Source organism: Hylobates moloch, unplaced genomic scaffold (genome assembly GCF_009828535.3).
Source record: "Hylobates moloch isolate HMO894 unplaced genomic scaffold, HMol_V3 SCAFFOLD_8, whole genome shotgun sequence".
Classification (NCBI taxonomy): domain Eukaryota; kingdom Metazoa; phylum Chordata; class Mammalia; order Primates; family Hylobatidae; genus Hylobates; species Hylobates moloch.
In genome coordinates this window covers 80,584,008-80,604,053 of record NW_026652283.1, presented here as the reverse complement: position 1 = coordinate 80,604,053, position 20,046 = coordinate 80,584,008, and the positions used below count along the sequence as shown (strand labels likewise).

Genomic DNA, 20,046 nt, shown 5'->3' with positions numbered 1-20,046 from the left:
GTGATTCTCCTGCCTCAGCCTCCCGAGTAGCTGGGACTACAGGCATGCCCCACCATTCCCAGCTAATTTTTGTATTTTGAGTAGAGATGGGGTTTCACCATGTTGGCCAGGCTGGTCTTGAACTCCTGAACTCAAGTGATCCACCCGCCTCGGCCTCCCAAAGTGCTAGGATTATAGGCGTGAGCCACTGTGCCTGGCCAAAAATGTTATTTTCTCCTCGGCCATAATTCCTATCTGGTCATTTAGAAATCTATTCCAAGCTATAAATCCTCCTTCTTTAAAGTCCCAAGTCTTCAGCTTCCTGCTGGGTTGATCACAGCCCCAACTCCCAGATAGGGATGTGTCCCTGCCCTTCTTACCAGGTGTTACTCTGTTGCCCAGGCTGGAGTGCAGTGATGCACACTAGGCTCACTGTAGCCTCAACTTCTTGGGCTCAAGTGATCCTCCTACCTTAGCGTCCTGAGTAGCTGGGACTACAGGCACATACCACCATGTCTGGCTAATTTTTTAATTTTTAAAAAATTTTATGTAGAGACAGAGTCTTACTATATTGCCCTGGCTGGTCTTGAACTACTGGACTCAAGTGATCCCCCTTCCTTGGCTTCCCAAAGTGTTGGGATTACAAGCGTGGCATGATCCAGTGCGCCCAGCTTTTTTTTTTTTTTTTTTTAACAGTTCAAAACTAGAGACAGAGAGAGTGATGGTTCTAAAGCCAAAGTCCAAGAGTCTCTATGCAGCTGCAGTGAGGCAGGAAGTGCCAGTGGAACTGTAACTGTGACCACCAGATGGGACAATGCCAGAAAAGCCCAGCTCCAGTAGCTTCAGCAAGCTCTCCCCTCCACCAGAAAGTAATAATCTAGCTTATGACTCTCCAACTACCTCACCTTTTCTGGACACACCTGGATAGCATAATCTGCCTGATTAGTAAAGTTAAGCTAACTACCTCAAATCGCACAGCAACTCCAAAGCCCACACGAAAACCCAAGATTGCTTTTGTCCTTTTAGAACAACTGACTCTCCATCTGTTAGCTCAGACACCTATGGTGCTCAGGGAAGAGAGGGGAGTAAATGAAGGGATGGGTTGCAGGCTGGGCCTTGGGAGGGCCTGCGTGACAGGCTTGCATTGAGGCCTGTGTGAACAATTACCAGTCGAGTCACACCACCCCACACACCCTCCCTAGAGCAGCTGGGGCTAGGGCAGTCAGAGAAGGCAGAGCCAGCCAAAACTTCCTCCTCCTCCACCTCCTCCTGCTGCTGGATCCCCAGCCTAAGGTTCCCAGGGAAGAATACTGGATCCCTGAAAGCCTCCACCAAGGCCACAGGCTGCCTACTGAAATGTCCCAGAATCAAAAGAAGAAAATATAACACAATGCAAAAATTAGAAACAACATTTATTGTTTATTGTTAAAATAGTGAGCTCTCCTGAGAAAAGAGTATGTAAAAAGGGCCTTCCTACACCCTGGGCTTTCTCACTAATCCCAGCAGACTGGGACTGTCCTCACTGTGTAGGAGGGAAAGTTCTCCACCTGCTGCCAGAAAATTAGGCTACTCCAGTTTTACTTTTGATTACTTGCACGTGTAAAAAAAAAAAATCAAAATCCAACAATTAACAGTCTATCTCCTCCTAGGCATATATGCCCAATCTACTTGGACACTGAGGTGGGCCTCAAGTCCATATCCACATGTACAGCCCAGGATTAGATGGCACCCTAGAAATCCAATGGGTATTCCTGGCTAGGGACTGAAGAAGATCTCAGCTCCTGGTGATCTGGTTGAAAATACGCACAGTGCCTCCAGTGAGAACCTGAGATTCTCTCTTTAATGAGGAATACTTTGACTGTGGTAGGACCAGCAGTCAACTGGTAGGCAGCATTCTTGCCACAGGTAGTATCTGGTCTAGAAGCTACTTGTTCCATTTCCAAATCCTTTTAAGATCCCTTAAATTGATAAGAATGCATTCAAGTTTCAAAATGACACACTAAGTTACACAAGATGCAGGATGTCATTAAGGCAACGGTCTCACCAAGTCCATGCACAGGGCTCTGATCCCACCATTCCCCTCCCCTTGCCCTCCAAGACTGCTTAGTTCTGCCCACTACTCCTTCTCCTCAGTGAGAGCTTCCAGCATCCAGAAGCCTTGAGCAGCCTTCAGCCTCACAAGTTGGGGGTGGCCCAATTAAGGAACTTCATGGCAACTTCAAAGCCAAGGAAACAGGCCTGAGAAGGGGTTGGGAGGAAGAAAAAAGCCAGCAGGAATAACTATTCATAGACTATTCAAAGCACTATGCTTTGCTGGCCCTGTCAGGACCAGAGCCCCTCCCTAACCCCACACCCACTCCACATCAAGGATGCAAGCTCTGCTCTCTCATTTTTAAGAGGAGAAGAAAATTTATATCCCACAACTGCCCACTTTTTTTTTTTTTTTTTGAGATGGAGTTTTGCTCTTGTCACCCAGGTTGGAGTGCAATGGTACAATCTCAGCTCACTGCAATCTCTGCCTCCCGGGTTAAAGCAATTCTCCTGCCTCAGCCTCCTGAGTAGCTAGGATTACAGGCACCCGCCACCACACCCAGCTAATTTTTGTATTTTTAGTAAAGACGGTGTTTCCCCATGTTGGCCAAGCCGGTCTCAAACTCCTGACCTCAGATGATCCACCTGCCTCAGCCTCCCAAAGTGCTGGGATTACTGGCACTAGCCACCATGCCTGGCCTCACAACTGCCCACTTCTAATGGCCAGGTCAGGAAATCAAAGCCCCTCACCTCAGAGATCCCCAAAGGCAAATCCTCCTGACAGCTTCAGGGAAGGGAGCAAATAAGGAATGCTCTGGCTGAAGATAGGGCTTTGGGAAAACTGAGACCCCGGTCCTATCCCAGGAACAAGCACATGCACCCTGCCCTGAGCCCCAGAGGGAAAGCACAGCCCTGCCAGCTACTCACCGCATTGGCTGGGAAGGCTCGGATCATCACTGCATTGAACCCTTTGTACAAGGATGTGACTCCTTCATCCCGGATCAGCTCCCTCAGCACATCTCTGAAACCATTAGGATATTTCCCAGGAGGTGCTGTGGAGCAGAACCCAATTTTTAAGGCTTCAGGAAGGAGAAACTAGTAGTTAAGTCTTCCTGGAGGGTCAGGACTAGCACAGGGAAAGGACACCTTCCAGGTCATGTGGGACCAGTCCATAGACAACAGTTCACCTTGGGACAAATGCACAAATGCCTGAATTACTTGTGCTAAGGGAGTAGAAAAGAGGGAAGAAGAATGAAACAGCCCTTCTGTTCATGTGGGGGAGGAAGAGTGGACTTGACTTCTTATCACACTTACCTTGTGTTTAGGCTGTCATGAAAACGAATCTAGGGTTCCTAGAATGCAAATGACTGTGAGGGAGAATATTGGTCAGGCAGATGCTAGGTGCTGCCATGGAGAGTGTGTATCCCTAAGGCCTTATGAGCTTTGCACCCCAGGATTAGCCAGTGCTGGGGACCCACTCTGCCCCTGTCCACCCCACTACCTTCCACTCACCAGTCTGGAATCGAGACTTGAGCACATCTGGGGGGATTGCCACAGCCCAATTGAAGATCCCTGCAATGCCCCCAGCCACCAAGATCCGAGGGGCACTGAGCTCACTGACCCTGTATAACACCAACCACAGCCCCAGTTAGACAAAGGCTCTGAGAGTGGCATTCAGACTATCCTGCCTGTGGCAGACAGGGCAGTTACAGAGAGGCAGAAACTGGATGGAGGGAGGAGGTATAAGGCCAGTGCTGCTGGCACTCCTTGGAGGAGGTTTCATGAACCTGTTTCAAATATTTGCTCCACTGGCTGAGGCACAGAGTAAGAAGAGCTAACTGGACCTCAGCAGCCACAAGAGGAAAGCAGACATGGAGCCAGGAACAACAACTGCTTCTGCTTTCAGATTCACCCACAGGAGAGGGTAACGCACCCACGACTGGGGAAAGTGGCTTCCAAGTTATGTTTTCCTCACCTCTTTCCCTCCGGAGTGAAGATATTTTTCAGCCATTCATATGTCATGAAATACATTCCACTAGCTGGGACATCTGTCAGTGGCAAGAAAGAGGTGAATTAAAGTACATAAACTCTTTGCCAGGCATGGTGGTTCACACCTGTAATCTCAGCAACTTAGGAGGTTGAGGCAGGGGGATTGCTTGAGGCCAGGAGGTCCGCACTTGGCCTGAATTATTAGTAAAATTTTTTTTTAAATGGGTGACCAGATTTGGTTCAATTTATTTGCTTTTTAAACATTAGCCTATGGTAGTAATTTATATAGTCTAAAAAAGCATTAAAAAGAAAAAAAAATGCCAGGCATGGTAGTTCTTAACTGTAAGCCGAGCACTTTGGGAGGCCGAGGCGGGCACATCACCTGAGGCCAGGAATTCGAGACCAGTCTGGCCAATATGGCGAAAGCCTCGTCTCTACTAAAAATATAAAAATGGGCCGGGTACAGTGGCTCATGCCTTTAATCCCAGCACTTCGGGAGGCTGAGGCGGGCGGGTCACGAGGTCAGGAGTTCGAGACCAGCCTGACCAACATGGTGAAACCCCGTCTCTACTAAAAATACAAAAATTAGCCAGGCGTGGTGGCAGGCACCTGTAATCAAAAAAAAAAAAAAAAAAAAAAAAAAATACAAAAATGGCCGAGCGTGTTGGCTCACACCTGTAATCCCAGCACTTTGGGAGTCTGAGGTGGGCGGATCACGAGGTCAAGAGATTGAGACCATCCTGGCCAACATGGTGAAACCCTGTCTCTACCAAAAATTGCCCAGGCATAGTGGCACATGCCTGTAGTCCCAGCTACTCAGGAGACTGAGGCAGGAGAATTGCTTGAACCCAGGAGGTGGAGGTTGCAGTGACCCGAGATTGAGCCACTGCACTCCAGCCTGGTGATGGAGCAAGACTCCATCACAAAAAATAATAATAATAATACAAAAAATACAAAAATTAGCCAGGCCTGGTGGCACATGCCTGTAATCCCAGCTACTCAGGAGGCTGAGGCACAGGAATCACTTGAACCCAGCAGGTGGAGGTTGCAGTGAGCCAAGATCACACTAATGCACTCCTGGCTGGGCAACAGAGCAAGACTCTGTCTCAAAAAAAAAAGAAAAAGAATATAGTATTATTATTATTACTTTATTTTTTATTTATTTATTTATTTTTTGAGACGGAGTCTCGCTCTGTCGCCCAGGCTGGAGTGCAATGGTGCAATCTCAGCTCACTGCAACCTCTGCCTCCTGGGTTCAAGCAATTCTCCTGCCTCAGCCTCCTGAGTAGCTGGGATGCATGTGCCACCATGCCTGGCTAATTTTTGTATTTTTAGTAGAGATGGGGTTTTACCATATTGGTCAGGCTGGTCTTGAACTCCTGACCTTGTGATCCGCCCGCCTCGGCCTCCTAAACTGCTGGGATTACAGGCGTGAGCCACCACGCCCAGCTATTATTATTTTAATAGAGACAGGGTATCACTATTTCACCCAGGCTGGTCTCGAACTCCTGGGCTCAAGTGATCCTCTCAACTCAGCCTCCCAAAGTGCTGGGATTACAAGTGTGAGCAACCACACCCGGCCCCCACAGATTTCTTGAATGCAGAAAAGCCAAGCTTGGCACTAGACCCTTCAGGGATTCCTGAGAAGTTCCTCAGCAGCCACATCCTATTTGCAACAATCACTTTGCAGCTATGAGATGCTGCTCTGGGCCAAGCACTGGTGTAAGTGAGTACAAACACACATGATATAATTTCATTAAAGTTCCCTCAGCTGGGCTTAGTGGCTCACGCCTATAATCCTAGCACTTTGGGAAGCCAAGGCAGGTGGATCATCTGAGGTCAGGAGTTCGAGACCACCCTGGCTAACATAGTGAAACCCTATCTCTACTAAAAGTACAACAATTAGCCAGACATGGTGGCGCACACCTGTAACCCCAGCTACTCAGGAGGCTGAGGCAGGAGAGTCACTTGAACCTGGGAAGTGGAGGTTGCAGTGAGCTGAGATTGTGCCACTGCACTCCAGCCTGGGTGACAGAGCCAGACTCTGTCTCAAAAAATAATAATAATAAGGCCGGGTGCGGCAGCTCACGCCAGTAATCCCGGCACCTTGGGAGGCCGAGGTGGGTGGATCACCTGAGGTCAGGAGTTTAAGACCAGCCTGGCCAACATGGTGAAACCCCATCTCTACTAAAAATACAAAAAATTAGCCGGGCATGGTGGCATGTGCTTGTAATCCCAGCTACTTGGGAGGCTGAGGGAGGAAAATTGCTTGAACCTGGGAGGCAGAGGTTGCAGTAAGCCAAGACTGTGCCATTGCACTCCAGCCTGGGCAACAAGAGTGAAACTCCATCTCAAAAAATAAAATAAAAATAAGTAAAAAAATAAATAAGGTTTTCTCTGAGTGTGAAAGTCCATGTGGGCAAGTGACATGCCCACAGTTATAAGCACAGTTGTTGTATCTGGCCTTCCTCTAAGCTGCCAACTCAGGACAAGAGTGAGACTGTCCCTGCCTTTCCTACTGCCACTAAAACAGGACATACTTCCCAAAACCAGGGAGATCACCACATCCCCAAGTCACTCTTTCTTCCCACTCCTCCCTCCAGAGATTATTTCTATCTACTTGCCACTCCCCTCCAACTGTGATGCCATGACTTCTACCCCTGCAGACACTTGGGAAAGATGGAAGGTCCCCTCATCCTAATATATGTTCATGTTGGCTGGGGGAGACTCTTACTGCCAGTATTGTCAGAGATGTGACATGCATGGTGCCAAGGCTAATCTGGCAATCCAGGCGAGACCCTCTGCGGCAGACCCACCTCAGGTGACCTCCCCAGGTGACCTCAAGTGGAGGCCTCAAAGGTTACCTCGCATAAGGGTAAGCACAGTCCCTTTGTAGATGCCTCGGATCCCAAACTCCTGGTACAGCTTCTTTGCACAGTCCAAGGTACCAGTGTACTTGCTTTCTCCTGAAGAAGCCTGAATCTGGGAGGGAGGAGAGGATCATTAAGTCAGAAACAACATCAGAGTCACAGATCCAGCAGGTTACAGGAGACTACAAAGTAAGTATGGCCATTATGTGTTAGAGCAATAAAAGACTTCACTGTCAAATTGATAAGTATCTGGAATGTGTGATCTTGGGGCAGGTACTATGAAATAAGGTTAGGTGAAAATATCAGAAAATATTCACATTGACTAGAAATAAAACCAACAGAAAATTTGAAAAACGAGTTGAGGAGGCCGGGCACGGTGGCTCATGCCTATAATCCCAGCACTTTGGGAGGCCGAGGCAGGCAGGTCACCTGAGGTCAGGAGTTTGAAACCAGCCTGGCCAACACAGTGAAACCCTGTCTCTACGAAAAATACAAAAATTAGCTGGGCATGGTGGTGGGCACCTGTAGTCAGCTGCTTGGGAGGCTGAGGCAGGAGAATCACCTGAACTTGGGAGGCAGAGGTTGCAGTTAGAAAACATATCGTACCACCGCACTCCAGCCTGGGCAGCAGAGTGAGACTCTGTCTCAAAATTTAAAAATAAAAGGCCGGGCGCGGTGGCTCACGCTTGTAATCCCAGCACTTTGGGAGGCCGAGGTGGGCAGATCACGAGGTCAGGAGATCGAGACCACAGTGAAACCCCGTCTCTACTAAAAATACAAAAAATTGGCAGGGAGTGGTGGCGGGCACCTGTAGTCCCAGCTACTCGGAGAGGCTGAGGCAGGAGAATGGCGTGAACCCGGGAGGCGGAGCTTGCAGTGAGCCGAGATTGCACCACTGCACTCCAGCCTGGGCAACAGAGCGAGACTCCGTCTCAAAAAAATAAATAAATAAAAATAAATAAAAATAAAAAATAAGTTGAGGAAATCTGTCAAACACAATAAAGCTATTTGGAAGGTCTAAAAAGGAAGCGACAAATACTTTAGTCATTCATTTATTCCTTCAACAAATATCCCCTGAAGACCAACTGCATTCCAAGCCTACCTGGTCATGAGGCTTGGTTAAGAAAAGGTGAACAGAAAATTTCACTCAGAGCTCTAAGTGCCTAGACAGGGGTCCTGTTCAGAGAGGGCTCCTATGCAGAGCCAGAGGAGGGCTGAAGAGAGGCTCCTACCCCTCCCCTGAGAGCCAAGAACCTGGGGGTAGGCAGGGGTAATCCCAGGAAAGATCTGAAAGACAGCTCCGTGCAGGATCCACACAGGGATCCCGCTTGTTCAGGACCAAGAGGAGTCAGAACACACAAGAGCATCAACCAAAAAATAATTTAAGCTGGAAAGGGAGTTCAGCTTTAACAGTTTCAAAGAGAAACATTTACAAATACATAAACCAAATAGCTTTCTTACATATCAGGATTAACCAGTTAAAAAATAATAGAAAAGGCTGGGCATGGTGGCTCACACCTGTAATCCCAGCACTTTGGGAGGCTGAGGCGGGCAGATCATGAGGTCAGGAGTTTGAGACCAGCCTGACCAACATGGTGAAACCCTGTCTCTACTAAAAATACAAAAATTAGCCAGGCGTGGTGGCACATGCCTGTAATCTCAGCTACTCAGGAGGCTGAAGCAGGAGAATTGCTTGAACCTAGAAGGTGGAGATTGCAGTGAGCTGAGATCATGCCACTGCACCCCAGCCTGGGAGACAGACTGCAACTCTATCTCAATCAATCAATGAATAAAAGGATCCCATTCAAAATAGCAATAAAAGCCGGGCATGGTGGCTCACGCCTGTAATCCCAGCACTTTGGGAGCCCAAGGCAGGCAGATCACCTGAGGCCAGGAGTTCGAGACCAGCCTGGCCAACACGGTGAGACCCCCATCTCTACTAAAAATACAAAACTTAGCTGGGCATGGTGGCAGATGCCTGTAATCCCAGCTACTCAGGAGGCTGAGGCAGGAGAATGACTTGAACCTGGGAGGCGGAGATTGTAGTGAGCCGAGATTGTACCACTGCACTCCAGCCTGGGTGACACAGTAAGACTCTGTCTCCAAAAGAAAACAAACAAAAAAAGCAACAAAATATATGTGAATTAAGCAATAGGCTTTGTATAAATAAAACTCTAAAATACCTGAGGATTACAAAATAAGAGGTCAATAAAAAGAGTCCTAATTCTAGTTGGGAAAAGTTTTCAATAAGAAAGATTTCTATTTTTCTAAAAATAATAAATGTAAGATAATGTCAATTGAGTATCAATGGTTTTTTTTGGTATAACTTCCCCAAAGTATCCGGACATATGTACCTGGTATGTCTGAGGAACAGAAGGAAGGTCATGTTATCTGAGAATGCTGGAGCCGATTCACAGTGACCTGAGGGGCCATGGAGGATTGGGCATGGGAATAACATATTTACAGAATCCTATCATTGTTATGTATGTACAGACTGTAAGAAGGGAAACAAGTAAGGAGGCCCTCACTGTCATCCAGGACAGTGATGAAGGTGGCCTGAAGTAGTATGGCCGCAATGGAGATGGTGTGAAGGGATGGATTTGGGATAATGTTGAAAGCCAGCATAATTGCTCAACAGATGGACTCTAAACTGTGGGAGAAAAAGAGCAATTTAGGAGTACTCCTGGGCTACAAGCCTGAATAATTACAAGGATACTATTGTCACCAACTGAACTGGAAAATGCTGAGAGTAGAGGAGGTACGGGGAAGACCAGGAGTTCAGTTTTGTACATGATGACTTTGAGGCACCTATTAGCATCCACATAGAAATGTTGGATAAACTAGTTTGGAGTTCAGGAAAAGTCTGAGTTGGAGATATAATGTTTTTTTTTTTTTTTGAGACGGAGTCTTGCTCTGTCACCAGGCTGGGGTGCAGTAGTGCGATCTCAGCTCACTGCAACCTCCGCCTCCTGGGTTCAAGTGATTCTCCTGCCTCAGCCTCCCAAGTAGCTGGGACTATAGGCACGCACCACCACACCTAGCTAATTTTTGTATTTTTAGTAGAGATGGGGTTTCACCATGTTGGCCAGGATGGTCTCGATCTCTTGACCTCGTGATCCATCCGCCTCGGCCTCCCAAACTGCTGGGATTACAGGCGTGAGCCATGGCGCCCAGCCAGAGATATAAATTTGAGTCATCAGCATAAAAATGGTGTCTAAAAGTCATGAGACAAGGCTGGGTGCGGTGACTTACTCCTGTAATCTCAGCACTCTGGGACGCTGAAGTGGGCAGATCACTTGAGGCCAGAGTTCCAGACCAGCCTGGTCAACACGGCAAAACTCTGTTTCTAAAAAAAAAAAAAAAAAAAAAAAGTCCCCCCAAATTAGCTGGGTGTGTGCCTGTAGTCCCAGCTACTTGGGAGGCTGAGGCACAAGAATCACTTGAACCCAGGAAGCCTGGGTTGCAGTGAGCTGATATCGCGCCACCGCACTCTAGCCTGGGAGACAAAGCAAGACTCTGTCTCAAAAAAAAAAAAAAAAAAACAGAAAGAAAGAAAAGAAAAGAAAGATAAGTACTGAGAACTAACCACTGAAGTGTAAAAGTCACTAGTGACCTGCTGGGCATGGTGGCTCACGCCTGTAATCCCAACACTTTGGGAGGCCGAGGCAGGTGGATCACGAGGTCAGGAGATGGAGACCATCCTGGCCAACATGGTGAAACCCTGTCTCTACTAAAAATACAAAAAAAAAAAAATTAGCCCAGCCTGGTAGCGCATGCCTGTAATCCCAGCTACTCGGGAGGCTGAGGCAGGAAAATCGCTTGAACCAGCGAGTCAGAGGTTGCAGTGAGCTGAGATCGCACCACTGCACTCCAGCCTGGTGACAGAGCAAGACTCTCTCTCAAAAAAAGGAAAAAAAAAAGTCACTAGTGACCTTGATAAAACCACTTTATTTGCAGTTGTGAGGCAAAAGCCAGATTGGAGCAGGTTTAACAATTAGAGAAGAGGAACTAGAAATGGCAGGTAAAAAAAAAACAAGAAACAGGCCGGTGTGGCAGCTCACATCTGTAATCCCAGCACTTTGGGAGGCCAAGGTGGGTGGATCACCTGAGGTCAAGAGTTCAAGACCAGCCTGGCCAACAAGGCAAAACCCCATCTCTACTAAAAGTACAAAAATTAGCAGGGCGTGGTAGTGTGCACCTGTATTCCCAGCTACTTGGGAGGCTGAGGCAGGAGAATCACTGGAACCTGGGAAGCAGAGGTTGCAGTGAGCCAAGGCCGAGATCATGCCACTGCATTATAGCCTGGGTGACAGAACAAGACTCCATTTCAAAAAAAAAAAACAAAAAACAAAACAAAAAAAAAACTTTTTCAAGGAGTTTTTGTGTAAGAGGGAGCAAAGTCATGAAGCATAGAAATTGGTGTGGAAAAGACTAGAGAGAAGTTTTTTTGAGACAGGTTCCCACGCTGTTGCTGAGGCTCGAGTAGTGGCACGATCTCTGCTCACTGCAGCCTCAACTTCCTGTGCTCAAACGATCCTTCCACCTCAGACTTCTGAATAGCTAGGACTACAGGTGCGTGCCACCACACCTATTTTTTTTTTTTTTCGTTTTTTGAGACGGAGTTGCAATCTTGTACCCCAGACTGGAGGGCAACGGCGCGATCTCGACTCACTGCAACTTTTGCCTCCCAGGTTCAAGCAATTCTCCTGTCTCAGACTCCCAAGTAGCTGGGATTACAGGCGCCTGCCACCACGCCTGGCTAATTTCTTGTATTTTTAGTAGAGATGGGGTTTCATCATTTTGGCCAGGCTGGTCTTGAACTCCTGACCTCAGATGATTCACCCACCTTGGCCACCCAAAGTGCTGGGATTATAGGTGTGAGCCACCGCGCCTGGCCCATGTATGGCTAATTTTTGTATTTTTTTTGTAGAGATGGGGTTTTGCCATGTTGCCGAGGCTGGTCTCAAACTCCTGGGCTCGGGTGATCCATACACCTCAGCTTCCAAAAGTGCTGAAATTATAGGCGTGAGCCACCATGCCCAAAGTTTGTTTGTTTATTTGTTTTTGAGATGGAGTTTCACTCTCGTTGCCCAGGTTGGAGTGCAGTGGCAAGATCTTGGCCCACCACAACCTCTGCCTCCTGGATTCAAGAGATTCTCCTGCCTCAGCCTCCCAAGTAGCTGGGATTACAGGATGCGCCACCATGCCTGGCTAATTTTTTTTTTTTTGTATTTTTAGTAGAGATGGGGTTTCTCCATATTGGTCAGGCTGGTCTTGAACTCCCAACCTCAGGTGATCCACCCACCATGGCCTCCCAAAGTGCTGAGATTACAGGCGTGAGCCACTGCACCTGGCCCAAAGTTTGTATTTTTAAGATGAAAAATGCAAGCATGTTTATGCCTTTATTCCTGATGAGAATGATCAAGTGGAGAGCAAAAACTGATGTCAGTGGCTGAGGGAAAAAAAAAAAAACAATGTCTGTGGCTGGGCAAGAGGGGATGGGATCCAGTGCACAAAGAGGCCTGGGATCAAGCAGAAGCACAGGCCATCCTTGGTAGAAACAAGCAGGGCGGCCGGGCGTGGTGGCTCACGCCTGTAATCCCAGCACTTTGGGAGGCCGAGGCAGGTGGATCACCTGAGGTTGGGAGGCCGAGGCAGGTGGATCACCTGAGGTTGGGAGTTCGAGACCAGCCTGACCAACATGGAGAAACCCCGTCTCTACTAAAAATAAAAAAATTAGCTGGGCATAGAGGCGCATGCTTGTAATCCCAGCTACTCGGGAGGCTGAGGCAGGAGAATTACTTGAACCCGGGAGGCGGAGGTTGCGGTGAGCCGAGATGGCACCACTGCACTCCAGCCTAGGCAACAAGAGCAAAAACTCCGTCTCAAAAAAAAAGAAAAGAAACAAGCAGGGCAGCAGCAGGTAGGTACATGGAGGTAGAGGTAGCAGAAGGCATCTGGTGAAATCCTCTTCTGATGGTTTCCATTTTCTCAAGGAAGTCAGAAACCAACTCATCCACTGAGAAGGTGGGGGGTTGAGAAGAGGAGAGGTGGGAAGCGGTCACACAGCAGAGTAGGAGGGTGCAAGAAAAGAGCAGGGCTAAGTGAATGTCTGATGTAGGAGTAGAAAAGGACTCTAGGCATAGACAAAATGGAAGAAGCCATAAGGGAAAAGAGCAATGGACAAAGCCACTGAACACAAACATTCCCTAGATCAAAATCAATAGATAGACTTCTACTTCTGGGAAGATGGAGCAGATGTACTTTTCCCTATTCCTCGTGCTAAAAGCAGATGTACTTTTCCCTATTCCTCGTGCTAAAAGCAGATGTACTTTTCCCTATTTATAACCAAAAAACTCTGGATGTTATATTTAAAATAAGCATATGAAAGGTCTGAAAGTTTGGACCAACAGCAGCTGAGAAACCTTGGGACTTGAGGAATGAGACAGTGGTGAGTTCCTTGGGTTTTCCTTTTACCCTGTATATGTCAGCTGAAAAAGCTGACAATCCAAAAATATCAAAAGGTACAAACCAAAAGAAGCCCCAACAAAAGCATGCATTCTCTACAAAAAGGACCAGGAAAGGTCCTCTACTCCAACCAAACACCATTTAAAAAGCTGTGACCCCACCCACACCAGCAAAGACTTAGTGGGAAGCATAGACTTTCATCTTTATGGAGTTGTAATGAAGTACCCAACATGTTACCAGCGTGGAGTCAGATAAAGCCAAGTAAGAAATTAGGGGAAGGGCCGCAGCCAAGGCCTTGTGCAGCCCTGAACCCTTCTCTTAAAAAATAAATTAAAAAAAAAAAGGAATTAGGACTTGCATTCCTTAGCATCTTGCCACCCTAGAGTGCTAGTGGACACACTGGAACTCTCACGCTTACCCAGCAATAAAAAGGAGCAGCCCATCATCAGGTGTCAACAGAGGCCAAGTAGGAACCTTGATTTCTACCTCCACCTAGCTGTAATGAGGCTGCATCCTTCCCTTCCTGCTGGAGTAGTATCAGAAAAACTCTCAACTGAATATGTAAATATTCAGGTTGCAATTGAAAAATCACTTGTCATATTCAAAACAAGGAAGACCTCAAACTGAAAGAAAAAAAGACTAGCAATATTTGCCAACACCAAGATGTCAGAGATGTTAGAATTATCTGACAAAGATTTTAAAGCAGCCATGATAAAAATCCTTCAATGAGCAATTATGAACATGCTTGAAAAAAATTTTTTGACTGGGCACAGTGGCTCACGCCTGTACTCCCAGCACTTTGGAAGGCGAAGGCAGGTGGATCACGAGGTCAGGAGATTGAGGTGACCGACCTCAGGTGATACACCCACCTCAGCCTCCCAAAGTGGGATTACAGGCATGAGCCACTGTGCCCGGCCAAAAAAAACTTTTTTTTAAATAGGCCAGGTATAGTGGCTCATGGCTATAATCCTAGCATTCTGGGAGGTCAAGGTGGGAGTCTCACTTGATCCCAGGAGTTGGAGATCAGCCAGGGCAATAAAGCGAGACTCCATTTCTACAAAATTTAGCCAGGCCGGGTGACACCTGTAGTCCCAGCTAATAGGAGGCTGAGGCAGGAAGATCACTTGAACCCTGGAGTTTGAGGATGCAGTAAGCCATTATCAGACCACTACACTCCAGCCATGCAGCAGGGTGAGACTATGTCTCTAGAAAAAAGAGAAAGAAGAAAAGAAGCCAGGCATGGTGGCTCATACCTGTAATTCTAGCACTTGGGGAGGCCAAGGTGGGCAGATTGCTTGATCCCAGGAGTTTGAGATCAGTCTGGGTAACAAAGGAAGAGCCTATCTCTACAAAAAACTAAAAAATTAGCCAGGTGTGGTGATACATGTCTGTAGGCCCAGATACCCAGGGGCTAGGTGAGAGGATCGCTTGAGCCTGGGAGATCAAGCTACAGTTAGCTGTGATGCATGCCTCTGCACTTCAGCCTAGGCATTGTCTCAAAAAAAAGGAAATAGGCTTGGCATGGTGGCTCTCGCCTATAATCTCAGCACTTTGGGAGGCCGAGGCGGACGGATCACTTGAGGTCAGGAATTTGAGACCAGCCTGGCCAACGTGGTGAAACCCAATCTCTACCAAAAAATACAAAAATTAGCCAGGGGTGATGGCATGAACCTGTAGTCCCAGCTATTCGGGAGGATGAGGCAGGAGAGTCGCTTGAACCCAGGAGGCGGAGGTTGCAGTGAGCCAAGATCATACGCCTGGGCAACAGAGTGACACCCTGTCTCAAAAAAAAAAAATTTTTTTTTTCTTAAATAAAACTGTCCCTATTTCCAAATGACATGGTTGTCTATGTAGGAAATCCCAAGGAATCTTAAAAAAAAAAAAAATCATAGAACTAATAAGGAAGTTCAGAAAGGTTGTAGGATACAAGATTATACAAAAATCAATCGTGTTTCCCAAACAAGCAATGAACATGTGGACAATCAAATAAAATTATAATATCATTTACAACACCATTTTACAAGGCAAACAGAAAAAGAAACACTTAGGTGTAAATGTAAGAAAACCTGAAAACTACACAATGCTGATGAAGGAAATCAGATTTTTCTTTTTCTTTTTTTCTTTTTTGAGACAGTATCTCAACTTTGTCATCTCCTGGGTTCAATCTGTCTTCCTGCCCTAGCCTACCACGTAGCTGGGACTACAGGCACGCAACACCATGCCCAGCTAATTTTTTTTTTTAAGAGATGGGGTTTCACTGTATTGCCCAGGCTGGTCTCAAACACCTGAGCTCAAGCGATCCACCTGCCTTGGCCTCCCAAAGCGCTAGGATGACAGGCCACCAAGCTTGGCCAGAAATCAGATTCTTTTTTTTTTTTTTTTTTTTTGAGATAGGGTCTCACTCCATCATCCAGGCTGGAGTGCAGTGGCGCGATCTCGGCTCACTGCAACCTCCACCTCCCGGGTTCAAGTGATTCTCGTGCCTCAGCCACCAGAGTAGCTGGGATTACAGGCCTGCACCACCATGCGTGGCTAATTTTTGTATTTTTAGTAGACACAGGGTTTTGCCATATTGGCCAGGCTGGTCTCAAACTCCTGGCCTCATGCGATCCACCTGCCTCAGCTTCTCAAAATGCTGGGATTACAGGCGTGAGTCACCATGCCCGGCCAGAAATCAGATTTTTAAATAAATGGAAAGATATACCATTCTTCCTGGATTGGAGGATTCAAAATAATAAAGGTGTCAATTCTGCCCAAATTTATCTGTACGTTTAACATAATTCCTATCAAAATCTCAGCAAGATTTTTCTAAATTTTTTAAATTATCCTACAATTTATGTGGAAAGACAAAGGAGTAGAAAATTGTCCTAGGAGGCTAGAACAATTTAAAAAGAAAAAGAGAGAATCAAGTGGGAGGAATAAGTCTGTTGAATTTCAAGGTTTATTATATACAACTATAGTTATCAAGACTGTGTGGTGTTGGTGAAGAGATAGACATATAGATAAATGGAGTAGAACAGAGAAACAAGGCTGGGCGCAGTGACTCACGCCTGTAATCCCAGCACTTTGGGAGGCTGAGGTGGGCAGATCACCTGATGTCGGGAGTTCAAGACCAGCCTGACCAACATGGAGAAACCCCATCTCTTCTAAGAATACAAAATTAGCCAGGCATGGTGGCGCGTGCCTATAATCCCAGCTACTCAGGAGACTGAGGCAGGAGAATCGCTTGAACCCAGGAGGCAGAGGTTGCGGTGAGCCAAGATCGCACCATTGCACTCCAGCCTGGGCAACAAAGAGCGAAACACCATCTCAAAAAAAAGAGAGAGAGAAACAGATCACACAAATATGTCCAACTGATTCACTTTTTTGAGACGGGGTCTCACTCCGTCACCCAGGGTTTAGTGCAGTGGCGCAATCCTGGCTCACTGCAGCCTTCACTTCCTGGGCTGATCCTTACACCTCGCCACCCCCAAGTAGCTGGCACTACAGATGCATACCACCATGCCCAGCTAATTTTTTTTTTTTTTTTTAGAGATGGGGTTTTGCCATGCCACACAAGCTGGTCTCAGCCTCATGGGCTCAAGCAATCCACCACCCTTGGCCTCTCAAAGTCCTGGGATCACAGGTGTGAGTCACTCTGCCTGGCCTGCACAATGATTTTTTTTTTTTTTTTTAAGACCATATTGCTCTGTTGCCCAGGCTGGAGTGCAGTGGCACAATCTTGCCTCACTGCAACCTCCACCTCTCAGTTTCATGCAATTCTCCTGCCTCAGCCTCCCAAGTAACTGGGATTACAGGTGCATGCCACCATGCCTGGATAATTTTGCATTTTTAGTAAAGCCAGGGTTTTACCATGTTGGCCAGGCTGATCTCAAATTCTTGACCTCAAGTGATCCACCCATCTTGGCCTCCCAAAGTGCTGGGATTACAGGTATGAGCCACCATGCCCAGCCCCCAGTTGATTTTTTAAAAGGTGCAAGCACAATTCAGTGGAATGAAGACAGTCTTTTCAATAAAAGATATAAGCGGAGGTCAAAGGTAAAAGAAAAAAAAAGAACTCTGTCCTACTACTCATATATTATACAAAAATTGGCCAGGCATGGTTGCTCACACCTGTAATCCCAGCACTTTGGGAGGCCAAGGCAGGAGGAATGCTTGAGCCCAGGAGTTCGAGATTAGCCTGAGCAACATGGCAAGACCCCATCCTTACAAAAAAAAAAAAAGGTGTTTAATTAGCTGTTTTTGGTGGCACATGCCTGTAATCCCAGCTACTCAGGAGGCTGAGGCAGAAGAACTGTTTGAGCCCAGGATGCTGAGGCTGCAGAGAGCCATGATTTTACCACCGCACTTCAGCCTGGGCAATAGAGTAACACCTTGTCTCAAAAACAAAAACAAATTGACTCAAATGAGGTCACAGGCTTGAATGTAAAACATAAAACGATAAATAAGACCTGTAGAAGGCCTGGGTGCGGTGGCTCATGTCTGTAATCCCAGCACTTTGGGAGGCCGAGACGGGCAAATCACCTGAGGTCAGGAACTGGAGACCAGCCTGGCCAACATGGTGAAACCCCGTCTCTACTAAAAATACAAAAACTAGCTGGGTGTGGTGGTGTGTGCCTATAATCCCAGCTACTGGGGAGGCTGAGGCAGGAGAATTGCTTGAATCTGGGAGGCGGGGTTGTAATGAGCCAAGATCACGCCACTGCCCTCCAGCCTGGGCAACAGAGCAAGACTCCATCTCAAAAAAATAAAATACTCCAGGTGTGGTGGCTCATGCCTGTAGTCCTACCACTTTGGGAGGCCGAGGCAGGTGGATCGCTTGAGGCCAGTTCAAGACTGGCCTGGCGGCTGGGCGCAGTGGCTTATGCCTGTAATCCCAGCACTTTGGGAGGCCAAGGAGGGCGGATCACAAGGTCAGGAGATCGAGACCATCCTGCCCAACATGGTGAAACCCTGTCTCTACTGCAAATACAAAAATGAGCTGGGTGTGGTGGTGTGTGCCTGTAATCCCAGCTACTTGGGTGGCTGATGCAGGAGAATCGCATGAACCCAGGAGGCAGAGGCTGCAGTGAGGATATATCGCGCCACCGCACGCCAGCCTGGGTGACGAAGTGAGATAATGCCTTAAAAAAAACAAATAAAGTAAAATAAAACTTGTAGGAAAAAATACAAGAAAATCTTCAGGATCTAGGTTTAAGTAAAGAATTCTTAGACTAGCCAGGCGCGGTGACTCACGCCTGCAATCCCAGCACTTTGGGAGGCGGAGGCGAGCGGATCACGAGGTCAGGAGATTGAGACCACAGTGAAACACTCCCGCCTGGGCGACAGACAAACACTCCGTCTCAAAAAAAAAAAAAAAAAAAAAAAAATTTTAGACTTAGGGCGAGCATGATGGCTCATTCCTATAATCCCAGCACTTTGGGAGGCCGAGGCGGGTGACTCACCTGAGGTCCGGAGTTCAAGACCAGCCTGGCCAACATGGCGAAACCTTGTCTCTACTAAAAATACAAAAATTAGCCAGGCATGATGGCGCATGCCTGTAATCCCAGCTACCTGGGAGGCTGAGGCAGGAGAACTGCTTGAACCCGGGAGAAGGAGGTTGAGGTGAGCTGAGATCGTGCCACTGCACTCCAGCCTGGGCGACAGAGCAAGACTCCATCTCTAAATAAATAAATAAAAATAAAAAATTAACCCGGTGTGGAGGAACACACCTGCCGTCCCAGCTACTTAGGAGGCTGAGGCGGGAGGATCACTTGAGCCCAGGAGATCAAGGTTACATTGTGCTATGATCACAACACTGCACTCCAGTCTAGGCAACACAGTGAGACCTTGTCCAAAAAAAAAAAAAAAAAACTAAGCTAGAGATACAACTACAATAAAACTCAATAATTGCATTCCTAGGCATTTATCCCAAAGAAATGGAGAAATGAAGACTTACTTTCTGACAAAAGCCTCTGTGAACAAATGTTTATAGCATCTTTATTCCTAAAAACCTCAAACTAGAAACAACACAGATGCTGTTAGGTGGAAGAATAGTTAAATTATGATAATCCATACCATGACTACTATTCAGCAATAAAAATGAATGCAGTATTCATATATGTGATAATACGAATGAATCTCTAGAAAATTATGCTGAGGGTTGGGCATGGTGGCTCACACCTGTAATCTTAGCACTTTGGGAGGCAGAAGCAGGAGGATCACTTAAGGTCAGGAGTTCAAGACCAGGCTGGCCAACATGGTGAGATACTCCCCCCAACCACGGCCCCCATCTCTACTAAAAATACAAAAATTAGCCGGGCTTGCTGGTGTATACCTGTAGTCCCAGTTACTTGGGAGGCTGAGGCAGGAGGATCTCTTGAAACTGGGAGGCGGAGGTTGCAGTGAACCGAGATCATGCCACTGCACTCCAGCCTGGGCAACAGAATGAGACTCCTTCTCAGAGAAAAAAAAAAATTATACTGAGTTTATTTATTTATTTATTTATTTATTTATTTTTGAAACAGAGTCTCGATCTGTCGCCCAGGCTGGAGTGCAGTGGTGCAATCTCAGCTCACTGCAACCTCCACCTCCCGGGTTCAAGCAATTCTCTGCCTCAGCTTCCCAAGTAGCTGGGATTACAGACGCCTGCTACCACACCTGGCTAATTTTTGTATTTTTCATAGAGACGGGGTTTCACCATCTTGGCCAGGCTGGTCTTGAACTCCTG

At 47.0% G+C, this 20,046-nt stretch overlaps 1 protein-coding gene across 2 annotated transcripts in view; it reads right to left on the bottom strand.

The window, feature by feature from the left end:
* Positions 1–1,792: 1,792 nt before the first annotated feature.
* Positions 1,793–20,046, bottom strand: part of SLC25A20 (solute carrier family 25 member 20) — a 46,250-nt gene continuing 27,996 nt past the window's right edge. For both annotated transcript variants that reach the window (XM_032161628.2, XM_058442224.1), the window contains 5 exons: positions 6,864–6,981; positions 3,986–4,058; positions 3,523–3,632; positions 2,938–3,062; positions 1,793–2,217 (listed from right to left, as the gene is read on the bottom strand). In XM_032161628.2, the coding sequence (XP_032017519.1) occupies positions 2,155–2,217; positions 2,938–3,062; positions 3,523–3,632; positions 3,986–4,058; positions 6,864–6,981 (489 nt within the window). In that variant the 3' untranslated portion in view covers positions 1,793–2,154. The remainder of the gene's footprint in view (positions 2,218–2,937; positions 3,063–3,522; positions 3,633–3,985; positions 4,059–6,863; positions 6,982–20,046) is intronic.